The sequence below is a fragment of the Procambarus clarkii genome, chromosome 92, assembly GCF_040958095.1.
Source record: "Procambarus clarkii isolate CNS0578487 chromosome 92, FALCON_Pclarkii_2.0, whole genome shotgun sequence".
NCBI classification, from domain to species: domain Eukaryota; kingdom Metazoa; phylum Arthropoda; class Malacostraca; order Decapoda; family Cambaridae; genus Procambarus; species Procambarus clarkii.
This window is the reverse complement of record NC_091241.1, coordinates 6,924,039-6,947,897: the sequence shown is the minus strand read 5'-3', so window position 1 is coordinate 6,947,897 and position 23,859 is coordinate 6,924,039. Positions and strand designations below refer to the sequence as shown.

General features: G+C 42.9%; 1 protein-coding gene across 10 annotated transcripts; it reads right to left on the bottom strand.

The window, feature by feature from the left end:
- Window positions 1–792: 792 nt before the first annotated feature.
- On the bottom strand, window positions 793–23,632 carry LOC123775103 (putative mediator of RNA polymerase II transcription subunit 26). Of its 10 annotated transcripts, XM_069319254.1 has the most exons (16): window positions 23,573–23,626; window positions 23,505–23,538; window positions 19,594–20,925; window positions 18,970–19,066; window positions 15,898–15,999; window positions 15,360–15,461; window positions 13,726–13,973; window positions 13,031–13,108; window positions 10,063–10,452; window positions 8,876–9,021; window positions 8,478–8,580; window positions 6,840–6,983; window positions 4,877–5,032; window positions 4,470–4,600; window positions 3,010–3,102; window positions 793–1,891 (listed from the first exon to the last, which is right to left on the bottom strand). In XM_069319254.1, exons 3-16 carry the CDS (start codon window positions 20,806–20,808, stop codon window positions 1,666–1,668), a joined length of 3,231 nt encoding a protein of 1,076 aa, XP_069175355.1. In that variant the 5' UTR covers window positions 20,809–20,925; window positions 23,505–23,538; window positions 23,573–23,626; the 3' UTR covers window positions 793–1,665. The 10 variants fall into 10 exon arrangements, with proteins under 10 accessions (XP_069175355.1, XP_045625923.2, XP_045625930.2 ...); XM_045769967.2 differs by having other exon boundaries at window positions 23,505–23,632; XM_045769974.2 differs by having other exon boundaries at window positions 6,879–6,983; window positions 23,505–23,632.
- Between the last annotated feature and the right edge of the window lie 227 nt (window positions 23,633–23,859).

Below are 23,859 nucleotides of genomic sequence, written 5' to 3'. Positions count from 1 at the left end.
GATGTGTGTGTAATATGTAGTAGTGTGACCACAATTGTGTGAGGGGTGACCAGGTTTGCATGTTTCAATGATACAGTTCTATGAACCATAGAAGCATAGGGCCCATGGCGCAGCGGGGACTACTGGCAGCGGGATGGCCGAGAGGCCTGGCATAAGTTTTCCATGTCCCGGCAAACTGGGACTGAACAACATTCAACTCATATATTAGTCATACAGGAAGACCCGCATGCTTTCCATAAAGGAGCTCAATCTGCGCTATAGCTGCAGCTCGTGGGTGAACAACATATCTTGCGATAAAGTAGAAGGATCGGAATAAATTCTGACTGGTCAATTGTGGCTTGGGTTGATTAAGTGCACATTGGAGGAATGGCACCACCATTGGTGCCTTTCTTCGTGGTGGCATAAATGTAGAACTTGATATAAATATCCTATGGCTCCATGCACCTCTGAGGGGACCAGGTTCTGGCTCTGGGTCCCCCAGTAGGTTGGAGAACTCCACAACTGGTGGCACCTACATCGGAGATGGTAGCTTCAGGGGCTTCTAACAATGGTCTTTCCCTCAGAAATTGACGTTATATTACATTGAGCGTTTGTTTCTTGCTCACGTATTGGCTTCCATAATGTTAGAATTTTTTAAGTATTCTGCGACACTATTGCTAAATAGTCAAATGGTCTTCATGCTCTCTTTTTGATAAATGCTTTCTTTTCCAGTATTGTTTACACTTGTGATGAAAAAAGCATTTAACCATAATGTATTGTTTGACAATGAATTTTGCATAAACAAAAACCGCAGGATGTTTTGTTATTTTATTAATAAAAAGTTTATCAGAAGGAACATTTGTGGGAATGTTTATGTTAAATATGTACTGTATTTTGGATACAAATCTTGTTTATATATAAAATCTATAATAGTTTGTATTCATGTAATATAAACAATAATATTAAAGCAGAAATTATAGCAACAACAATATTGACAATCATTATGCTGTAATAATATTCACAACCGAGGATACCTTATTGCACTAGATTAAGTTACTTATTGAGTATCGTAAAAGTGAGAAGAAACCACAGTGTTGGTGTGTGGATTGACATGGACCACTGGATTACAACAGGGACCCCAGTGTATCAAGGTGGACCATGTACCCACAGTAGGGTCTAATAAGTTGAGGTGGACCACTGGACTACAACAATGTCTAGTGTGTCGAGGCGGACTACTGGCTCGTAACAAGAAGCTGTCCTGATTCACGTGGTTAGGAGTGGCATGTAGTTTGTAGGTGGGGCTGTCCTGAGTTCTATAGAGGTATGTGTGTGTGCCTGATTTTGTAGGAGGTACTGTACTTGATGAGCTCTGTAGGAGATTATTGTGTTAGTGGATAGTGTGAGATGGTGTAGCTTAGTAGGTCATGTAAGAGATCTGAATAGGTCGTGTGGACAAGTCTTTAATGCAAATGTGAAACACCTTTTTTTTTTTATCGAATCTTGGAGCAGAGGGTAGGTTCTTGTCCCAACTGGCTCCTGTGGAGGTTATCCATACTGGCTCCTATGGAGAAAGTTGTCCCTATTGTCTCCTGTGGAGAATATTTTTACTGGGTCCTAGGTAGAAGATCATTCTTCACTTGGCCCTAATTAAAGTTATCCTTCACTGTACCTTGTATTAAGAGACTATCATTTACTGGGTTCCCCATAAGAGTATTTTACCCCTTGGGTTTTATAGAAGAGGATGTGGGCATTATGTTGCTGGAGGACCTGTTTCTTGCCAATGACCCTGACGGACAGATCGTTGAAATGGAACCATGTGGTTGAGTCCCATCTTCTGCAGAAGGCAGAGTAGTGGCCATAAGTCATCGTCCCTTGGTGAACACACACACCATACAGCTCGTACTGGTGACTCCTGAAAATAGAAATGTGTTAGTTTGTTAGAGGTTAATGCTACGTTTGGGTGGTTCTGGGTCTGGTAGCCAGGAATCTCGTTCTTTCCTAGCTCACTAGATTAGAGTTCTTGATCAACTGGCTGGAGTCCCAGTTGCTTCTGTCCCAGGTTCAGATTTAGCTGGGCCTCTTGTAGGGTCAGTATGTCTTTTTCCTTCCTCTGGCAGCTTTGCTCTACCAGAGATACTTCCTTGGGACTATTTCAGAAGTTGTCCTGTGCATTGTTTCACCTCCGGCTTGCTCATGCACCGCCTTAACCCCTTTCATCCTTGGACTGTGTTCTCACCTTTCCTCCTCCTTCAAGGTTTACGGTGCCCATTTCAGTCTGGGATTCTTTTTCTAAGGCTCTTTTTTTCCTATTAGTGTTTGCCACTAGTTGTAGGGTTGGGAACTTCATGTTCTTCTCTAGATGTATGTTTTTTGTTCGTTTGAGCCTGGTGGGCATTATGTTCATCTGCAGCCGTCTCCTTTTCAGGTGAAGATTGAGTTGGCAGGCTTGCTGAAGAATCCCATGGTTATCGAGTTTTGGTTAGGCTGGGGTGCATCATATGCCGTATTCGGTGGTGGCTCTCTGCCAATACAGTACATTCGTGCCACCGGTTCTACCTCAGTGAATGATTTGTATGTTGATACGGTACCCTTGATTTTCCGTTCCAAGGCTTGTGTTTCCCAGGTCGTCTGCAGTAGAGTCCAGCCAGCCAGTGATCTACCCTCATACCCATGACGTTTGGAAATATACTGCATTCATAGTGGATTTGCTAATTTGCCTAGAAATGATATTCATGCGCAGGGGTTTTGGTGACCTGGAAAACGGAAAAAGTACCTCTTGTTTTCCAAATGCAATTAAGAGTGAATGCACTTGCATGGGTATGTGTATTTATTTATTGGTGTACACGACATTTCTTTTACAAGCAAAGTGGTAGGTGGTTGGAACAAGTGTATGAAGGTGGTGGAGACCAAAACTGTCAGTAGTCCCAAAGTGTTATATATGACAAAGAATGCTAGGAAGACGGGACACCACGAGTGTAGCTCTCATCCTGTAACTACACTTAGGTAATAACAAAATATATAAACACTCACTCTTCTTTCCCGTTAGTGAAGCCAGTCAGATCGAGGTCCTCTGATGGAAAGGTCAGTTTTGATTTCCCACCTTGAAGGTTATTCTTCTGGTACCTGGTGATTTAACGTGCAAATTAATTTTACCTACAAATTTTTAAAGGTGGGCTTATTTAAGTTTACACTGAAAATTATCTGCTCATCAGTCTACAGATAATTTAACATAATTTAATAGCAATAATTTAAATTGTTAATTAATGTACTTTAAGATTTGATGGTTAATTAGTTAAATTAATTAGTACATGTTTATCCACTTATTAGATTTATATGATAATTGCTATAATAACCAAGATATAAATGTATTTACCAACAAATAAAATTTAGGAAATTTACTACTGGTTTTATGTTGTGATAATGCAGGAGGACGTATTCAGCACAATGTAAGGCACTCAAAACCTATGGGATGCTAGGCCAGGATTTCAGCACACGCAAGGACATGACTGCAACGTAAACCGACTGGAGGCCTGGTCGAGGACCGGGCCACGGGGAAGCTAAGCCCCGATCCCAATTCAAGGTAACCTCAAGGTAACGTAGTAGTAATGTTGTAACGTAGTAACATCATAATGTTGTACTCTATAGCAATGATATTTTGTGGTATCAGTGTTATTACGTTGATACAGCTTAAATATAATGTTGTGACCTCATGTGTGTGTGTGTGTGTGATCGGATTATGGCCAATATACGAACCAAAAACTCAGCACCCTTGGAGCGTTAATCTAGGGTGATGACCATTCTACCAATTGTTCCTTGGAATGTATGGCAGAGCAATAATTGGCGTCGATGGTCAGTATTATACATTGAAAGAAAAACAAAATCGAAACTATGTCGTTTTACTCATCAGTTATCTTTATTTAGCATAATATACTCGCTACAGTGTGTTATGAAATAAACTCTAAACAAAGGATTGCCACCTGCTGATAGTAAGGATACAACAGATGTGTTAGCAGTGCCCCTATCAGCCACCAAACGAGACCCTGCCTTAGTGCTAATATAAATAAACTGTGAAACGTTGTGAAAAATATTTTGCTTTCACTCTAAAACTATTACAAATTGTTATAAAGCTGAAAAAATAGTGTACACAAATTTAAGAAATATAATCCATATTGCATTTGACCTGCTGCAAGTGTGTGACCATATTGCAACTTTGTGTAGCGTTTTAAATTATTAAATTGTAAATTTCTCCTAGGAATTTGTTGACATGTCAACAACAATGTGTGACCTGCTAAGGTGGACGACGAGCAGGTTGCACACGTGTGACCTGCTGGTGTACCTGCTAAGGTGGATGACGAGCAGGTTGCACACGCGTGACCTGCTGGTGTACCTGCTAAGGTGGATGACGAGCAGGTTGCACACGTGTGACCTGCTGGTGTACCTGCTAATGTGGACGACGAGCAGGTCAGTTACGTGTGACCTGGTGGTGTTACCTGCTAAGATGGACAATGAGCAGGTCAGGAAGATGTTGGGTGGTGGTCTGCTGCTGGCACATGTGTTCCTCCCCACAATTCTCGCACCACCACTCTATGTCCCGCTGCCTGTAGTAGTGGTCCAGGAGGTCCTGTAGGAAGCTGGCATTAGCAGGCAAGGTGTGGCATGCCCCAAGTGCTAGAAAGGACAGGTGTATGTGCCTTATGAGTAGGGACCATTGCAGTTTATTTCACCAGTCTGGTCATTCACTTGCCATTATGCCACAGTCTGGTCATTCACTCGCCTTTACGCCACAGTCTGGTCATTCACTCGCCTTTACGCCACAGTCTGGTCATTCACTCGCCTTTACGCCACCGTCTGGTCATTCACTCGCCTTTAAGCTACACAAGTTTGGTCATTCACTCACCTGTAAGCTACACCAGCCTTTCTTGTTGACAGGTAGTGTGAGATTAGAGAAAGGTTCCAGGACAGTATTTAGGACTTTGCCAATTCTCTTGCAAGTGATGGTGGATTTATGCTCCCCATAGAACAGTTCCACTCCTGTCTTCCTTCTCTTGGGTGCCTGCAAAATATTAGTTATCAAGGAGAAAAGCAACTTTGCCTTCTATACCCCTTCCTTAACTAACCACTTTCACACCCCCCCTTGTCCCACCTCCTATCCCATAACACCTCCCAACATTTTCCTCGTCCTACCTCCCACCCCATAACTCCCCCGAACTTTACTTCTAATCCAGTTTTCCCAATATTATCTCCCCCTCTGGACCTCCCACCCTCATCACACCTCCCAATATTAGTCATCTTACCCCCCACTCTCTAATCTCTTACCATGTCACACCTCTAAACATTATCCTCCATCTAACCAGCCTCACATTCCTGTCCTTCATAAAACCCAGCGTTGAATGTACTAAAATGCCTCTTTCTGTAGAGCCCCTTGATGGCTCCCTGAAGCTTTACTCACTGGGATGGCTCTCCCCATTACTTGGTCACATCAGTCACAGGAGCCCAGAGACCAGAGCAAGAACCTGCTACCCTCATCATTACTGTCACCCCTCACCAGGAAAGCATCCTGGATGTCGGTGAAGCTTTACTGGTAACTGCTTGGTTCATGGAAAATTAAGCGTCGAAACTGCAACCTCTCCTTAGGCCAGGCTCGTTAAAGCAGTGGCCATCCTTCCAAGATGCACTAATCAATTTTAACATACTGTACTATGTATTAAAAATGTTTATTCTCATATATAAGTTATATATTTTAAATTTATATTAAAGTTCTATGTGCAGTTAGGCATATGTTGCACTGCATGTTTAGGTTGCTGACTATTTGCATTTGAAGTGCAGTATGAGTATGCCGTAAAGCACTTAATGGTTGCTATTCAAACAGAGGTCGGCAACGAAGCACTTGTTCAAGAAGTGGTCAAACGTCATCAGTTGTGAGTACAGTAATGTGTAAACTGTTTTTCATTCATAAACAGAGCACCTGTACAAGGCCAAAGCCCTATCGACTGAGCTATTGAGTAATCTTAATAAGGAAAGTTTCCAGAAGCAGCATCCTGCTGTCAAACTGGAATTTTCGACTTTCCCTGACTACTATTAAAGCTCAGATAAATTAGTGATCCACACCCACGTCACATAAATTGTCATCAACACTTCCACGGAAGTGTGGATTACAATTCATAAAGAAAGGATTTGCCGGGTGCATGGAATGGACTTTGGCCTTTGTTTATGAGGACGGGCTGACTACTAAAAGAAAAGAACAATACATAAGCAAATAGCTCCCGAAGGACAAAGTCCGAAGGATGGTCTACACTTATATGGGAAATAGTGTCACTCACTGCAAGTGTTGGCGAGCCAGGGAGCACACTACTATAGCTGAGTAACTATCAGCGACAAAACTAACCTTGAAGCCGGCTGTTAGCTGGGAGCTCCAGGTCGTATGTTGGTAGCCATTGGTACTAACAAGTTGAAGCTAGTTTTGAGCGAAAAAAAATTTTGGATTGAATAATTTGTAGAGTCGTTTGGCTGTTTCAATGCTTGGCTTCATATGAATTTTGCAATTGTCTGTAAATCTTCGCTGACTTCTTGGATGTTTTACCGGTGAGGGGTGACGATAATAGTCCCTTGCTCCGTGTACCTTTGTGAAGTGAGGGGCAGGTTCCACTTCTTTTTTTTCCCGGTAGGCCAAACAAGACTCCAGCGACTGAAGCCGAGCAGTGGTAGGGAGCCATGTCGGCAAGATGGCTTCTGAAAGCCAATAAAAGGCTCCTTCCAGAAAAGAATAACACCAGTGTGATGAACTGAAAAACAGCATTCACATCTTATATTGGTCAGTTCCTAGTGTTGCCTTGTCCAACCCTGGTCACACCCTCGCTAACCTTGGTCAAGTCATCATCTTGGTCAGGTTGTTGACTCACATGGGGCAGTTCCTCGTACAACCAGTGAAGCATCATTGAGAGGAAGTCATGAGCTTCTTTCTGTTCGCAGTCCAAGAAGATCTCATCCTGGCTGCCCACTATTTTCTGAAGTATGAGAAACATAATAAAAGGAAGCTCAAAATAGTTAAGAAAAGATAAAAAAAATGACACCAGGTAAAGAAAGAAAAATAGATCGAATTCTTAGCGTCCCTACTAGGTACCTGTTTGATACCTGCTTGATGGGGTTTCGGGAGTTCTTCTACTCCCCAAGCCCGGCCCGAGGCCAGGCTCGACTTGTGAGAGTTTGGTCCACCAGGCTGTTACTTGGAGCGGCCCAAGGCCGCTCAAGGCCGTTTGAGAGGTATCTCAAACAAATGTGTACACACTTTGATATCTAATTCTTTAATTCCTTTTTTATGTAGAATACAATACTTTCTACAATATGTAGAAAGCCAAGGACATAATTCAGTTGTTATATACTTTCCTACAGTATCATAATTGTCACCATGCATCTTAAACTTATCATGTATGCTGGCTTAGCAGTCTCAAGCCCAGCAAGCCAATAAGGTTGAGCTTCAGTGTGGAAAGGCTTTGAAGTTTAATAAAAATATATGGTGGGTATTTTATTTTTATATTTTTACACAGGTGGGTATAGAAATAGACTTATACATAGCTCGTGTTAAGCCTTACCCTATTAGTTTTCCTTGGAACACAGCATATCACATATCGGTATACAAGGTCACTCCCCCCCCCCAAAGGTCGAATTACAAACCCCGCCCAGGATGCAACCCCCACAACAAGCTGATTAACTACTGAGTACCTACTCACTGCCAGGTGAACAGAGGCATTAGTTGATAAGAAATGCGCCCACCCATCCATTTCAATCCCGCCCGGGATTCGAACGCGGAATTCTCGATCGTGAGTCGAGAACGAACCAGACTATACTATATACTGTTATATACTATATCACTGCTAACTATATAGACCCGGCGCCTATATGATCGTTGGGAGATTAGTGCCATGTGACGCTCTCCATCTGAGATACACCAATTATTGGCGGTTGCATAAAGTTGCAGTCATTGCCGAAGTTTAATACCCTCATATCTCGCTCCCAACATGTTAGACGAAAGCGGAGCCCAGGAGCTAAGTTCCAAGTTCGATCCTGGGGGGGGGGGCTCGATATAAACCTAACGTGTATATTTATATATGTGTGTAAATCACGAAAATTAACAAGTGATGAAAAATGTGATGGTGTCAGGTCATGTAGGAAGAACTGAAACAGGAATTTCCTTAAGTACTTTCGTATATTGATACATCTCAGAAGGAATGAAGATCTTCGTTCCTTCTGAAGATTTATTAATATACGAAAGTACTTGAGGAAATTCCTGTTTCAATTCTTCCTCCGTGGTCTGACACTGTCATATTTATATATATATACACACAGAATGTCTATCCCCGACAAAATGAATTATTAAGGTGTACAACAATGACCGCAGCTCTCATTGGCAATAATTGGATCAATCTCCCCTCTCAGCTGACCACCCACGATAAAGGTAGAGAATGGGAACAGAAAAGCACAAGTAGCGCTCTGAAACTGACCTTGAGACGTTGGACTGCATCTTGAAGGCCCGTGCCGGAGTCGAGGGCTCGGACGAGAGCCTGGTACACACTTGACACTTTGCCTTGCTTTCCGCTCTCCGCACTGAATGGGGAAAGATAAATTTATGCAACAGATCACCGGGTGTATGGCGGAGGAAGTACCGGGTCTACTAAGTAGGTGGAGAAAGTACTGGTAGTTACTAAGCTGGAGGAAGTGCTCGTAGCTAATAAGTAGGTGGGGGATATTGCAGGTACATATATTACATATATTATACAGTACATATATTACATTAATATTTCATCAAGGTTTATATGTTCTCTGTTAGAGAGAGAGAGAGCGCAAGCGAGTCTGCAAGCGTCAATAATAAGTGCATGAGCGAGGCAGAAGCAAGACTCACCAGAAGTGTTGTGTTAGAGGCTGCGTGTGGTAGAGGCACTGGAGGACGGCGTTCATATAACAGGTGTTACCAATGTTAGGGAGCCCATTGGGGTAGTGGTCCTCTTGCAAAAGTTTAGTGGGGGAACCATGAGGTCGGAGGTCCTCCTGCAGAAGTGACAACATTTACCACATGTAGGATGACGGGCGCCAGGGAAAGTGAGCGTCGCCAAGTGTTCACTCCCTCGTGTTCGTATTGAGAAAACAATAAAACATATGGTTGTAGGAAGCACAAAGTGCTGACAGCACTGTTTAGAATCACCATAATGAGAGACGGGGTTATTGATAGTGGTTCACCTTAACAGCAACAGTACCGTCATCATGGCAGTTGTATGCCCGAAACGCTCATGCATATTATTGGTGTTATGCAATGTACTTGTCTTACCTATGTAAGACAAGTACATTGTCTTACATAGATATCTTCCCCTGTTCATGTTTCATGTGTACATTTGTGTAAATAAAATATTATTATTGACAAAATCTGTAGGAGCCGTAATGAAGGTTCTAACCTATGAGCTTGGTGTTCCCAGACACACACTCTAGACTAGCGTGTGTCTGAGAACACCCAGCGCATAGATTCGAGCCCTCATCACGGCTCCTACGGATTTTTACGCTGATGCATCACACTAATGTGATTACTCTCTTGTGTATTATTCTTATTGTTATGCCTGCCTACCATATTGATAAAATGTGCTCGACTTCTCTGTCTGTCTCTCTCACGCACGCCCCCATCTTAACCCATGAGCCAACCAGTCCCTGGCGAACATCGGGTTTGTTGAACTCATCATCACAGACGAAAACAGCATTGTAATACATAGAACTTTTCAGATTAGTAGAAAATTGATAACTGTTACTCGTCTTGCTAAATTAATAATGAAAATAATATAAAGAGTTGCTTTTAACTCTTTAACTTTTTGCTCATAATGCTTTTTCAGCCACACGTGTATGACTTCACCTTAACCTTCCTGACCTCGCCCCACCTTCACCTTGCTATAATTAGGCCTTTACAGGTAGAGCTTTAATTACGGGCTCACCATAGCCCGTGCTACATGGACACTTCATTCTGAGTAGCTAAATCTAAAACAACAACAACGTAGAGCTTTATCTCCAAATAGTCTACTCCAACCTAAACCTTCTTTCAAACATTACCTTCACTGCTGAGACCGTCCGCTTCGATCTGCGACTTTTCTCCTGACTCTTTCGCTTCTCCCCGTGCTTTTGCTGCTCCGTCTGCGGCTTCTGCTGCTCCGTCTGCTGTTGCAGCCTTGATGTTCCCTGTTCCACCTCCGTCTGCGGCTTTTGCTGTTCCACCTCCGTCTGCGGATCCTGCTGTTCCATTTCTGTCTGCGGATCCTGCTGTTCCACCTCCGTCTGCGGATCCTGCTGTTCCACCTCCGTCTGCGGCTTCTGCCGTTCCACCTCCGTCTGCGGCTTCTGCTGTTCCGTTTGCGGCTTCTGCTGTTCCGTTTGCAGCTTCCGCTGTTCCGTCTGCGGCTTCTGCTGCAGAGGCTGCTGTATGGGTCTCGGCGTTCGCATCACCTGCGAGGATTTCAAATCAACAAACCGCTAAGTATTCTCTTTCATAACAACATAAGGGCTTCTAGATTAGTATTCAAACTGCTGTCATATTTAAAAGAAATGTACTGATATCTTTGCTTCAACTCATTCTGGAGCCTGGCCGCGAGCTCATTTAATTGAGATATACTTGTATATGTATATGCGTTGCTTCATGTTAGATTACGTTAATTAAAATTAGGTTCAATATGTGTGGCTGGAGCCATCCGTGACAGAGCATTCATGCCTTAATGTGGCTTTTTTTCTCAAACATTGTAGAAACATTAAACTACTACGGGCTACATCTTGAAGAGTGTGTGTGTGTGTGTGTGTGTGTGTGTGTGTGTGTGTGTGTGTGTGTGTGTGTGTGTGTGTGTGTGTGTGTGTGTGTAATTACCTAAGTGTAGTTACAGAATGAGAGCTACGCTCGTGGTGTCCCATCTTCCTAGTACTTTTTGTCATATAACGCTTTGAAATTACTGGCGGTTTTCGCCTCCACCATCTTCTCACCTTCGTGTGTGTGTGTGTGTGTTCGAGAAAGATGTAAACATATGTAGTAGATATGATAGAAAAAGGTCGGGAGTCGGTACATTAAACAACTGCCAGTTAAAAGGTGGGGTGCAAGAGCTAACTGCTCGATCCTGCAGACATAAATAGTAAATACACACACATACTCATGCCCACGCACACAAGAACACACACCTGGGATGGGAGTTACAGTTGCTATGGGCTGCTTCCTGTGTGTGTGTGTGTGTGTGTGTGTGTGTGTGTGTGTGTGTGTGTGTGTGTGTGTGTGTGTGTGTGTGTGTGTGTGTGAAAAATAAGTTGATTAACAGTTGAGAGGCGGGCCCAAAGAGCCAGAGTTCAACCCAATCAAGCAAGCGTGCACACACACACACACACACACACACACACACACACACACACACACACACACACACACACACACACACACACACACACAACACACACAGTTGGAAGACAGCTAACGTAGTCCCAATATACAAGAAGGGTGACAGGCAAGCGGCACTGAACTACAGGCCAGTTTCCCTAACTTGTATACCATGCAAGGTGATGGAGAAGATCGTGAGGAAAAGGCTCGTAGAGCATCTGGAGGGAAATAACTTTGTAACACACCACCAACATGGGTTCAGAGATGGTAAATCATGCCTCACAGGTTTAATAGAATTCTATGACCAGGCAACAAAAATTAGAAAGGAAAGAGAAGGGTGGGCCGACTGCATTTTCCTGGACTGCCAGAAAGCCTTTGACACAGTACCCCATAAAAGGCTGTTAAAAAAGTTGGAGCAACAGGTAGGAGTAAAAAGGAAGGTGCTCCAGTGGATAAGGAAGTATACTTAAGCAACAGGAAACAGCGAGTAAGGGTGAGGAGGGAGACATCAGAGTGGCGAGATGTCACCAGCGGAGTCCCACAGGGCTCAGTACTTGGACCCATCTAGTTTCTATGTAAATATCTTGTTCTTTCATACGTCAGGCTCCGAGCAGCCGCGTCAAACAGCCTGGTTGATCAGTCCAGCAACCAGGAGGCCTGGTCGACGACCGGGCCGTAGGGACGTTAAGCCCCGGAAGCACCTCAAGGCAACCTCAAGGTATGTAAACGATCTTCCGGAGGGTATAGACTTGTTCCTCTCAATGTTTGCTGATGATGCAAAAATTATGAGAAGAATCAAGACGGATGAAGATAGACAGAGACTACAGGATGACCTGGACAAACTGGAGGAATGGTCTAGAAAATGGCTTCTAAAGTTCAACTCAGGAAAGTGTAAGGTAATGAAATTAGGCGAAGGGAGCAGGAGGCTGAGCACAAGGTACCATCTGGGAGGTGAAATCCTGCAAGAGTCAAATAGAGAGAGAGAGATTTGGGGGGTTGATATCAGACCGAACCTGTCCCCAGAGGCCCACATCAAAAGGATATCATCAGCGGCATATGCTAGACTGGCCAACATAAGAACTGCCTTTAGAAACTTGTGTAAGGAATCGTTCAGGACCCTGTATCCCACTTATGTCAGACCAATCCTGGAATATGCAGCTCCAGCCTGGAGTCCATACCTAATTAAACACAAGACAAAGTTAGAGAAGATTCAGCGGTATGCCACTAGACTCGTCCCGGAACTGAGAGGAAAGGCTAAAGAAGCTGAACCTTTCGGCCCTGGAAAACAGAAGAGTAAGGGGAGACATGATAACCACCTACAAAATTCTCAGGGGAATTGAGAGAGTGGACAAAGACAAACTCTTCAGCACGGGTGGAACACGAACAAGAGGATACAGGTGGAAACTTAGTACCCAGATGAACCACAGAGATGTTAGAAAGAACTTTTTAAGTGTCAGAGTAGTTAGTAAATGGAATGCACTAGGCAGTGATGTGGTGGAGGCTGACTCCATACACAGTTTCAAATGTAGAATGATAGAGCCCAGTAGGCTCAGGAATCTGTACATCAGTTGATTGACAGTTGAGAGGCGCGACCAAAGAGCCAAAGCTCAACCCCCGCAAGCACAATTATGCGAGTACACACACAAAGGCCTAAAACCTGCACACACTTGCCTGTATTTTCAGTTTGGGGTCAAGCGGTGGACTCATACTCAACCATCTCAAGGAAGTCTTGACAAACCACGTCAGTACCTGCATTAACATCAAATACTGTTACATATATGTGAGAGCATGCACGCACTTGCTGAGACATATGACGTTAACCCTAATTCGTTTAGCCAGAGACTGGCAGCCTGTATATACTAAGACCTATGAGAGGAAATGTCTGTCTGATCAACTTTGGAAGCCAGGCGTTTGGGGCTAGCCTCGCTCAAATTGGCAGAGGGAATGGTCTGAGGTACGGGGTGAACATAGGCTGATCAGGGCCCATCAGATTTCAAAAGGGAACAGTGTGCCGGGATCACATTCAGACCCCTATGATGATTTTCGGCACTAGCTGCCGGCTAACCCTATAACATATTTTAAATTAAATTAAAAATCAAAATTCAAATACATTATTTTTGCTTATAATAATATGCAACATTATTCACTGATGCTTGGAAAATTAACAGAATGTCTGATATTCATATTTCAGCCATAACCCGATAAAACACCCAAGTTAAATACAGCCACCATTCCTCCCACTGCCTCGCCAAGAGAAGGCCCGAACTTAACCTAACTTAATGCAGTCTAACCAGACATGACGCAGTGAAGCCTTACAATATATTGTTTTACAAATTAGGAAACAATTGTGAACACTTTGATAGTACCTTGAACAACCAGGCCAGCCTAGGATAGCTTGCTTGGAAGATGTGGAAACTCCAGCTGGTTAAGGGAGGCCATTGCACACCTTGTACTAACAGCCACTCTGTGACACGCACTTGGTCGTTGGCCTCAGAGTACTCGAGAAGAGAACGGCCGTCTTGATCCCTCACATCAAGGATATTGCCGTAACGCTGAAGGACTTCGAGTACCGCCACGTGACCTCCTGCTGTTGCCAGGTGCGCGGCTGTCCGGCCTGGTGTTGGTGACAAGACATATATTGCAACTAATACAAGTATATTTCTTCAAGAGAGAGAAATTATGATACGCTAGATAGAGCTATTAAATGATAACGGTATTTTTGTATGGATTTTAAAGCAATGTACATAAAGTGCTTTGAATTTATATAGAAACCCTAGTTACACAGCAACAATTATCCTAATCGGATTTAGTGTTGTGGCTAGATCAAACTATACTGGTATCTTGATGATGCTGTTGACGTCTCAAGCTGCTGCTGGTGTTAACATCTCATGCACCTAATTGATTAATGAAGATTAAGCCACCCAAGAGGTGGCACGGGCATGAATAGCCCGTAAGTGGTGGCCCTTTTGAGCCATTACCAGTATCAAAAGATGATACTGGAGATCTGTGGAGGCGCAACTGCACCCTGCGTGACGGGAGATGTCTCCCGGACCAAGTGGTGACCAAATGGTGTGCACCTAATGCTGCTGGCTTCTTTATATAGTGTCATCCCATCCCTCGGCTAAGTTACAAAGAATAAATAACTCATTCTGCTGTTAGGGAGTTACAGAAGTCTCCAATACAAAGAGTCCATCTTCATAAAATGATTGTACTAATAGCAACTACTTGGTCGCACGTGCAAAAATGGACTGTTGCCACAAACAATGTACCAACAAATTCCCCTTTGTACTTAAATTTTGTAGAGGGCAAGAAAAGATATACGAAAACTAAACTTAAACATTCCTAGGCCTAGTATAGCACATATGTACTACATTAGGCTTCAGAGAGTGTATATTAGGCCTAAGTTTGCTTAGGTTAGATTCTTTAGTATGTTTCTTTACGTTTCCATTTTTTTTAGTATGTCATTTGGGCGAATTAAAAAATACAAAACCTAAGCTTGATTTGGGGGGGTCACTCACTACATTATATGACATCTCTAACCCCTTGAATAGAACAAAATGTGTATGAGCTAGATAGCACTGACAATGTGTGGCCACGCCCGTGGTAGAAAAGTAAAGCAAAAAATCAATTTTTGTATGTTTAGACTAAATATATATAGCTGCTGTATTATTATTTGAAGAAGATGGGCTGAACATGAGATGGTACTGAAGTACACTGATGGTACAGAACATAACAAGATGTGTTCTGTCCTGTCGGATACGATATTATGACTGTATCCTGACCAATGATCTCAGGATCTTTTGATTTACGATCAGATAATCGTCTGACATTATCTGCAGCCTCTTTGAATTATTTAATCGGGTCGGTTGAAATATCAGTCCGGGATTCGGCTCAAGCTAATCAAGTTCAAGTTCAAGTATGTTTATTGAGATAAGCAATAAATACATCTCAAAGGGATAGAGTAGCTTAGGCTATTTCTACCCCCCATCAAGCTAATCACCATCATGGTCGAGGTCGTAGAGCTGATCTTTGTTATGGGTGAGCAATTGGTTGACCACTGGTGCGTGGCCGCTCCGGCTGGCTGTGTGGATAGCCTCATCCCCTGCACGAACGAGGAGAAACTAATTGAGAAATTAAATTAAGCATAATATCAATAGCTTTAATAATATATATAGTACAATAGTATGACCAACTATTGGGCCGTGGATATTTATAAAAAATGTCACAAGGGCAGTCCCTTGTGGATTTGTTCATGTATATTTTGTCCTTTCTTGTAACAATATGTTGTTGAATATGATCGAAAGGGTAACATTAATAATTCTAGCACGAATCTTCTCCATATTTCTTATGTTTTTCTTCACTGTCGAGGGAAGTTGAAGACAATTTTCACCGCTACCATTTTCTAGCACGACAATTTTTTGGCCATATGTCGAGTATTAGGTCAAAGTGCGACATGCATTTTGACGTATACTCGGCCTTCCCAACCCGCTGTAGGAGGACGGGTTGGGAAGGCCCAGAAAGTGAAGTGTGTGACTGACCGTAGTGATCCCTGGCGGTGACGTCGGCTCCAGCCTGCAGCAGCACCCGGGTGACTTCGTCGTGACCTCCTACAGCGGCCAGGTGCAAGGCTCGGTAACCTGCTGAACACAATACGTTAGCAGTGTTTTGTCTTTTATAAATGATTGCTTAAGGGGAACTCGATCAATCCGTTAAGAATGTGACCTATTATTAAAATCAAAGCACTGATTTTTTTCCGCATTGGCTTCAGTAGTTTAGATGGATTAGACACCCCAAGACACACATATGAACTTAAAGGAGGTGTTGAGGACGATTCGTGATGACTCACTATGTTATGTTATGTTAAAGTTGCTTCTCTAAATTACACCTCAGTATTCTAGTCTGTTATTAATGTAAATAAACTACTGTACTGTTGCTAGAACTGCAGATGCCATACTGTAATAGCTTATATACCAGTCATCATTTAGTACTGTATCACTTTTGCATTGTACTCGTATGTTATTTTTCGTTAGCTTTTTTTTTAGTATTAAGTGTTTACCACTTCACACCTTTAAATAATTTAATACCTTTTTCTAATAATATTAAAAATAATTTAATACCTTTTTTTTATAAATAATTCACACCTTTTTTTTAAGTTTTTCTCGAAACACATCATTAGTATGTTATTCATGTCCCTACAATTGTACTTATTATTATGTTCTTTATACACACATTCTTCACAATGAATAACCCATCCGCTTGGGCTGGACGGTAGAGCGACGGTCTCGCTTCATGCATGTCGGCGTTCAATCCCCGACCATCCAAGTACTTGGGCACCATTCCTTTCCCTTCCCCCCGTCCCATCCCCAAATCCTTATCCTTACCCTCTTCCAAGTGCTATATAGTCGTAATGGCTTGGCGCTTTCTCCTGATAGTCCCTTTCCCAATAAACATTATAATTATTATATTTATAGATGTGTGGTCTGGGTGTCTAATTTTCAGACACAATTAACTGGGACTGCGATAGGTGGATTGCTCTGGTTCTGTGACCTTGTATGAGACTTTTTTTTAACTATTTAAGGCTCCTTGTGAGATTCTAATAAAACTTTCACTTTATCAATCTGTATAAAACTCTCTTAACACTGTATGACTCTTTATGAAACTCCCTTAACGCCTGATGTCCCTGTATGAGGCTTCCTTAAATCTTTGACTGCATGAGACGCCCTCAACGCCTGATGTCCTTGTATGAGGCTTCCTTAAATCTTTGACTGCATGAGACGCCCTTAACACCTTATGACCCTGTATGAGGCTTCCTTAAATCTTTATGACTGCATGAGACGCCCTTAACACCTTATGACCCTGTATGAGGCTTCCTTAAATCTTTATGACTTTGCATGAGACGCCCTTAACACCTTATGTCCCTGTATGAGGCTTCCTTAAATCTTTATGACTTTGCATGAGACGCCCTTAACACCTTATGACCCTGTATGAGGCTTCCTTAAATCTTTATGACTGCATGAGACGCCCTTAATACCTTATGACCCTGTATGAGGCTTCCTTAAATCTTTATGACTGCATGAGACGCCCTTAAGGGGGCATATCAATGTAAAATTAAAAGTGGTTCAATTTGCTTATAAATTTGTTTATGAAATGGTTATAGAAAGGGCTGCAGCTGGTCCAAGTTTCATCATGACACCCTAAACAGAAAAGAAGAAAAAAAATAAACAACGAATTATGCAACGAATTTTCAAATAGTTTCAGGGAACACATGTGTCAACTAAAATCATTTCTATAACACTCAGATATTAAATTAAGCACATAATAAAGGATTCTAGTGATCAGTTTTATCAAAAAAGTGTTTAGTGCAATAATATAATTTTTCAAAGTTACCCTTCTAAAAAAATATGCAATATATGATATTTATAAATTTTTATAAAATCAACAAATAGACTTTGGACTAAAATGTCTACTAGATTCTGTAGAAGCACAAACGCTACATATAAGGTGTAATATGCATGTAAATTGATTAATAAATGAAAGCTCTGAAGTAATTTGAAGGTGTAAATTACTTTCCAGAGTAAAATAAAGATCCAAGTTCGGCCACCAGTAGCTGAGCTTGACTTCGACAGATTTCGTTCATAATTGGCACCCTTGCAGATAGGCATCCATTGAGCAAGGTGTGCAAGTTTCATGCAAATCCCTTGATAACAAACGAGAAAAAAATATTGGCCAAAAAAAAAAAAAAGAAAAAAAAAAGGGGAAAAAAAAATCTTAAATATAAATATATTGCACATACATATTACAATTATTACAAGAGTTTGTTCTTCTACAGCACATAGTAGACATTTTAGTTGACACATGTGTTCCCTGAGATTATTTAAGAATGTTGAACATTCGTTGCATAATACGTTGTGTATTTTTTTTCTCCTTTTCTGTTTAGGGTGTGATGGTGAAACTTGGACCAGTTGCAGCCCTTTCTATAACCATTTCATAAAAAAATTTATAAGCAAATTGAACAACTTTTAATTTATAACGATTTAGAATGATATGCACCCTTAACACCTAATGACCCTGTATGAGGCTTCCTTAAATCTTTATGACTGCATGAGACGCCCTTAATACCTTATGACCCTGTATGAGCCTCCCTTAAATCTTTATGACTGCATGAGACGCACTTAACACCTTATGACCCTGTATGAGGCTTCCTTAAATCTTTATGACTCTGCATGAGACGCCCTTAACACCTTATGACCCTGTATGAGGCTTCCTTAAATCTTTATGACTGCATGAGACGCCCTTAACACCTTATGACCCTGTATGAGGCTTCCTTAAATCTTTATGACTGCATGAGACGCACTTAACACCTTATGACCCTGTATGAGGCTTCCTTAAATCTTTATGACTCTGCATGAGACGCCCTTAACACCTTATGACCCTGTATGAGGCTTCCTTAAATCTTTATGACTGCATGAGACGCCCTTAACACCTTATGACCCTGTATGAGGCTTCCTTAAATCTTTATGACTGCATGAGACGCCCTTAACACCTTATGACCCCGTATGAGACCCTTTGACCGTTTAAGACCTTGCATAAATACCCATATATATGCTCACCAGTGTCATCCCAAGAAGTAACAGTCTCGACATCAACTCCAGACTCCAGCAGCCTCTTCACCACGGCAGCTGACCCCTCTCTCACTGCTCTCAGGAGCTGGGTTGGGGGTGAGGCTAATTAGCAAGTGGGTCAGCAAGAAAAATTTATATAATACTTTCCCCTCTGACGATGCTAAGGATTATTTTAGTGAAACAAGTATTTTTGCGACACCTTTTAGGCCCATTTTAAGTCCATTTAGGAGTGGATTTTTTTTTTTAAATTTAGATGCCAAGTGAAATAGAACATTAGAATTATGTATCGGACCTTTTCTGTCATGTTTAATAAAACACACACACATACCCAAGTAGGCTTCATTAGGCTTGAGTTTATAATACAACAAAAACACAATCATGCTAAAAACAAAACTATTAAATTGGTGTATATCAAACATACTCAGTTCGATATACAATAATATATCATATTAATGCTAATTACATATATCGCTTCATTTTAACCTAATGATCCCTTCCCTTCCCTTTCCTGATGGGGCTCCATTTTCATACCTAGGTATCAACAGAGTCCACTATATACTCTTCGCTTCTACTGTTAATTTAATTATGCAATGCAGGTAAAGACCAACTTACTTGTTCCTTCTTCAGCTGCTGTATTTGGTCGACTGCTTCTTGGTCTCGCTTCTTTAGCTGCTGTATTAGGTCGACTGCTTCTTGGTCTCGCTTCTTTAGCTGCTGTATTTGGTCGGCTGCTTCTTGGTCTCGCTTCTTCAGCTGTTGTATTTGGTCGACTGCTTCTTGGTCTCGCTTCTTCAGCTGTTGTATTTGGTCGACTGCTTCTTGGTCTCGCTTCTTCAGCTGCTGTATTTGGTCGACTGCTTCTTGGTGTCGCTTCTTTAGCTGCTGTATTAGGTCGACTGCTTCTTGGTCTCGCTTCTTTAGCTGCTGTATTTGGTCGACTGCTTCTTGGTCTCGCTTCTTCAGCTGTTGTATTAGGTCGACTGCTTCTTGGTGTCGCTTCTTTAGCTGCTGTATTTGGTCGGCTGCTTCTTGGTGTCGCTTCTTCAGCTGCTGTATTAGGTCGACTGCTTCTTGGTGTCGCTTCTTCAGCTGCTGTATTTGGTCGACTGCTTCTTGGTGTCGCTTCTTCAGCTGCTGTATTTGGTCGACTGCTTCTTGGTGTCGCTTTTTCAGCTGCTGTATTTGGTCGACTGCTTCTTGGTCTCGCTTCTTTAGCTGCTGTATTTGGTCGGCTGCTTCTTGGTCTCGCTTCTTCAGCTGTTGTATTTGGTCGACTGCTTCTTGGTGTCGCTTCTTCAGCTGCTGTATTTGGTCGACTGCTTCTTGGTCTCGCTTCTTTAGCTGCTGTATTTGGTCGGCTGCTTCTTGGTGTCGCTTCTTCAGCTGTTGTATTTGGTCGACTGCTTCTTGGTCTCGCTTCTTTAGCTGCTGTATTTGGTCGGCTGCTTCTTGGTCTCGCTTCTTCAGCTGTTGTATTTGGTCGACTGCTTCTTGGTCTCGCTTCTTCAGCTGTTGTATTTGGTCGACTGCCTCTTGGTCTCGCTTCTTCAGCTGTTGTATTAGGTCGACTGCTTCTTGGTGTCGCTTCTTCAGCTGCTGTACTTGGTCGACTGCCTCTTGGTCTCGCTTCTCCAGGTGCTGTATTTGATCGACTTCCTCTTGGTCTCCCTTTTCCACGTCCAGCTGGTCGTCCATCGTCTCTGCTCCCTCGTTCTCCTGCTGTTGTTCACTCGTCCCTGGTGTCGAGGTCTCTTCCAGCTGTTCAGTCATTATCTCCGCTTTCTCACTTCCCTGCCTCTGCCCAATCGTTATTTCTGCATGCTCCATTATTCTCTTTCGCCTTGACACTTCCTACGAGTCTTGGTACTCCATACCAGCCTATCAGTATCTTGTAGGTTCTACTGATATCTGGTAATGGTCTCTTGCAGGCTTCTGTATTTAGCTCTTGAAAAAAAAGAGAACAAATTATTAATTTAAATCTTCATGATTACTTGTGTGTGTGTGTGTGTGTGTGTTTACTAGTTGTGTTTTTGCGGGGGTTGAGCTTTGCTCTTTCGGCCCGCCTCTCAACTGTCAATCAACTGTTTACTAACTACTTTTTTTTTTTTCCACACCACACACACACACACACCAGGAAGCAGCCCGTGACAGGTGACTAACTCCCAGGTACCTATTTACTGCTAGGTAACAGGGGCACTTAGGGTGAAAGAAACTTTGCCCATTTGTTTCTTCCTCGTGTGTGTGTGTGTGTGTGTGTGTGTGTGTGTGTGTGTGTGTGTGTGTGTGTGTGTGTGTGTGTGTGTGTGTGTGTGTGTGTGTGTGTGTGTGTGTGTGTGTGTGTGTGTGTGTGTGTGTGTGTGTGTGTGTGTGTGTGTGTGTGTGTGTGTGTGTGTGTGTGTGTGTGTGTGTGTGTGTGTGTGTGTGTGTGTGTGTGTGTGTGTGTGTGTGTGTGTGTGTGTGTGTGTGTGTGTGTGTGTGTGTGTGTGTGTGTGTGTGTGTGTGTGTGTGTGTGTGTGTGTGTGTGTGTGTGTGTGTGTGTGTGTGTGTGTGTGTGTGTGTGTGTGTGTGTGTGTGTGTGTGTGTGTGTGTGTGTGTGTGTGTGTGTGTGTGTGTGTGTGTGTGTGTGTGTGTGTGTGTGTGTGTGTGTGTGTGTGTGTGTGTGTGTGTGTGTGTGTGTGTGTGTGTGTGTGTGTGTGTGTGTGTGTGTGTGTGTGTGTGTGTGTGTGTGTGTGTGTGTGTGTGTGTGTGTGTGTGTGTGTGTGTGTGTGTGTGTGTGTGTGTGTGTGTGTGTGTGTGTGTGTGTGGTACCTTACATCTATTTTTGCATGCGGGGGTTGAGCTCTGGCTCTTTGGTCCCGCCTCTCAACTGTCAATCAACTGGTGTACAGATTCCTGAGCCTACTGGGCTCTATCATATCTCCGTTGGAAATGTGTATGGAGTCAGCCTTCACCACATCACTGCCTAATGCATTCCATCTGTTAACTACTTTGACACTGAAAAAAATCTTTCTAACGTCCCTGTGGCTCATTTGGGTACTTAGTTTCCATCTGTGTCCCCTTGTTCGCGTACCACTAGTGTTAAATAGTTTATCCTTGTCTACCCTGTCAATTCCTCTGAGAATTTTGTAGATAGTGATCATGTCTCCCCTTACTCTTCTGTCTTCCAGTGTCGTGAGGTGCATTTCACGCAGCCTGTCCTCGTAACTTATGTCTCTTAGTTCTGGGACTAGCCTAGTGGCATACCTCTGAACTTTTTCAAGCTTCGCCTTGTGCTTGACAAGGTACTGGCTCCATGCTGGGGCCGCATACTCCAGGATTGGTCTTACATATGTGGTATACAAGGTTCTGAATGATTCTTTACACAGGTTCCTGAAGGCTGTTCTGATGTTAGCCAGCCTCGCATACGCCGCAGATGTTATTCTCTTGATATGGGCTTCAGGAGATAGGTTTGGTGTGATATCAACTCCTAGATCTTTCTCTCTGGCCGTTTCATGAAGTACTTCATCTCCTATTCTGTATCCTGTGCCTGGCCTCCTGTTTCCACTGCCCAGTTTCATTACCTTACATTTACTCGGGTTAAACTTTAGTAGTCAATTTGTTGGACCATTCATTCAGTCTGTCTAGGTCATCTTGTAGCCTCATACTACCTTCCTCCGCGTGTGTGTGTGTGTGTACTCACCTAGTTGTGCTTGTGGGAGTTGAGCTCTGGCTCTTTAGTCCCCCCTCTCAACTGTCAATCAACTGGTGTACAGGTTCCTGAGCCTACTGGGCTCTATCATATCTACATTTGAAACTGTGTATGGATTCTGCCTCCACCACATCACTGCCTAATGCATTCCATCTGTTAACTACTCTGACACTGAAAAAATTCATATGTAACTGTGGTTCATTTCGGTACTAAGTTTTCACCTGTGTCCCTATGTTCGTGTTCCACCCATGCTAAATAGCTTGTCTTTGTCCGCCCTGAGAAATTTGGAGGTAGTTATCATGTCTCCCCTTATTCTTTTGTCTTCCAGCGACGTGAGGTTTAGCTCCCGTAGCACTTTCCTCGTAGCTCATACCTCTCAGTTCTGGGACTAGTCTGGTGGCGTACCTCTGAATCTTTAACTTTGTCAAGTGTTTAACTAGGTATGGACTCCAGGCTGGAGCTGTATACTCCAAGATTGGTCTGACTTAAGTGGTATACAATGTCCTGAACGATTCCTTACACAAGTTTCAAAAGGCAGTTCTTATGTTGGCCAGCCTAGCATATGCCGCTGATGATATCCTTTTGATGTGGGCCTCTGTGGTCAGGTTCGGTGTGATATCAACACCGAGGTCTTTCTCTCTATTTGTCTCTTGCAGGATTTCACCTCCCAGATGGTACCTTGTGTTCAGCCTCCTGTCCAGCCTTCTCCTTCACCAAATTTCATTACTTTACACTTTCCTGAGTTAAACTTTAGTAGCCAAGCACGCCACAAGTGGGAGCGGGGATGTTGCATGTACACACCTGAACACCATGACAACAGCAGCGTTGTACACACCTGGAGACCGTCACAACAGCAGCGTTGTACACACCTGGAGACCGTCACAACATCAGCATTGTACACACCTGAAGACCGTCACAACAGCCACATTATACACACCTGAACACTACGAATGATATGCCCTCCGGCGTCTGGGTGTACGAGATAAGATAAGATACAGTGTTAGATAATTCACTAACAGATAGCAGCAGTGATGTTATCGTGCTGTTTTTGCTCATGTGACAGGTCCTTAAGTCATTACGTGCTTTCCGTGTGTTTATTGACTTACTGTTTGACTTGAGCTGGACGGTAAAGCGACGGTCTCGCTTCACGCAGGTCGGCGTTCAATCCCCCGACCGTCCACCAAGTGGTT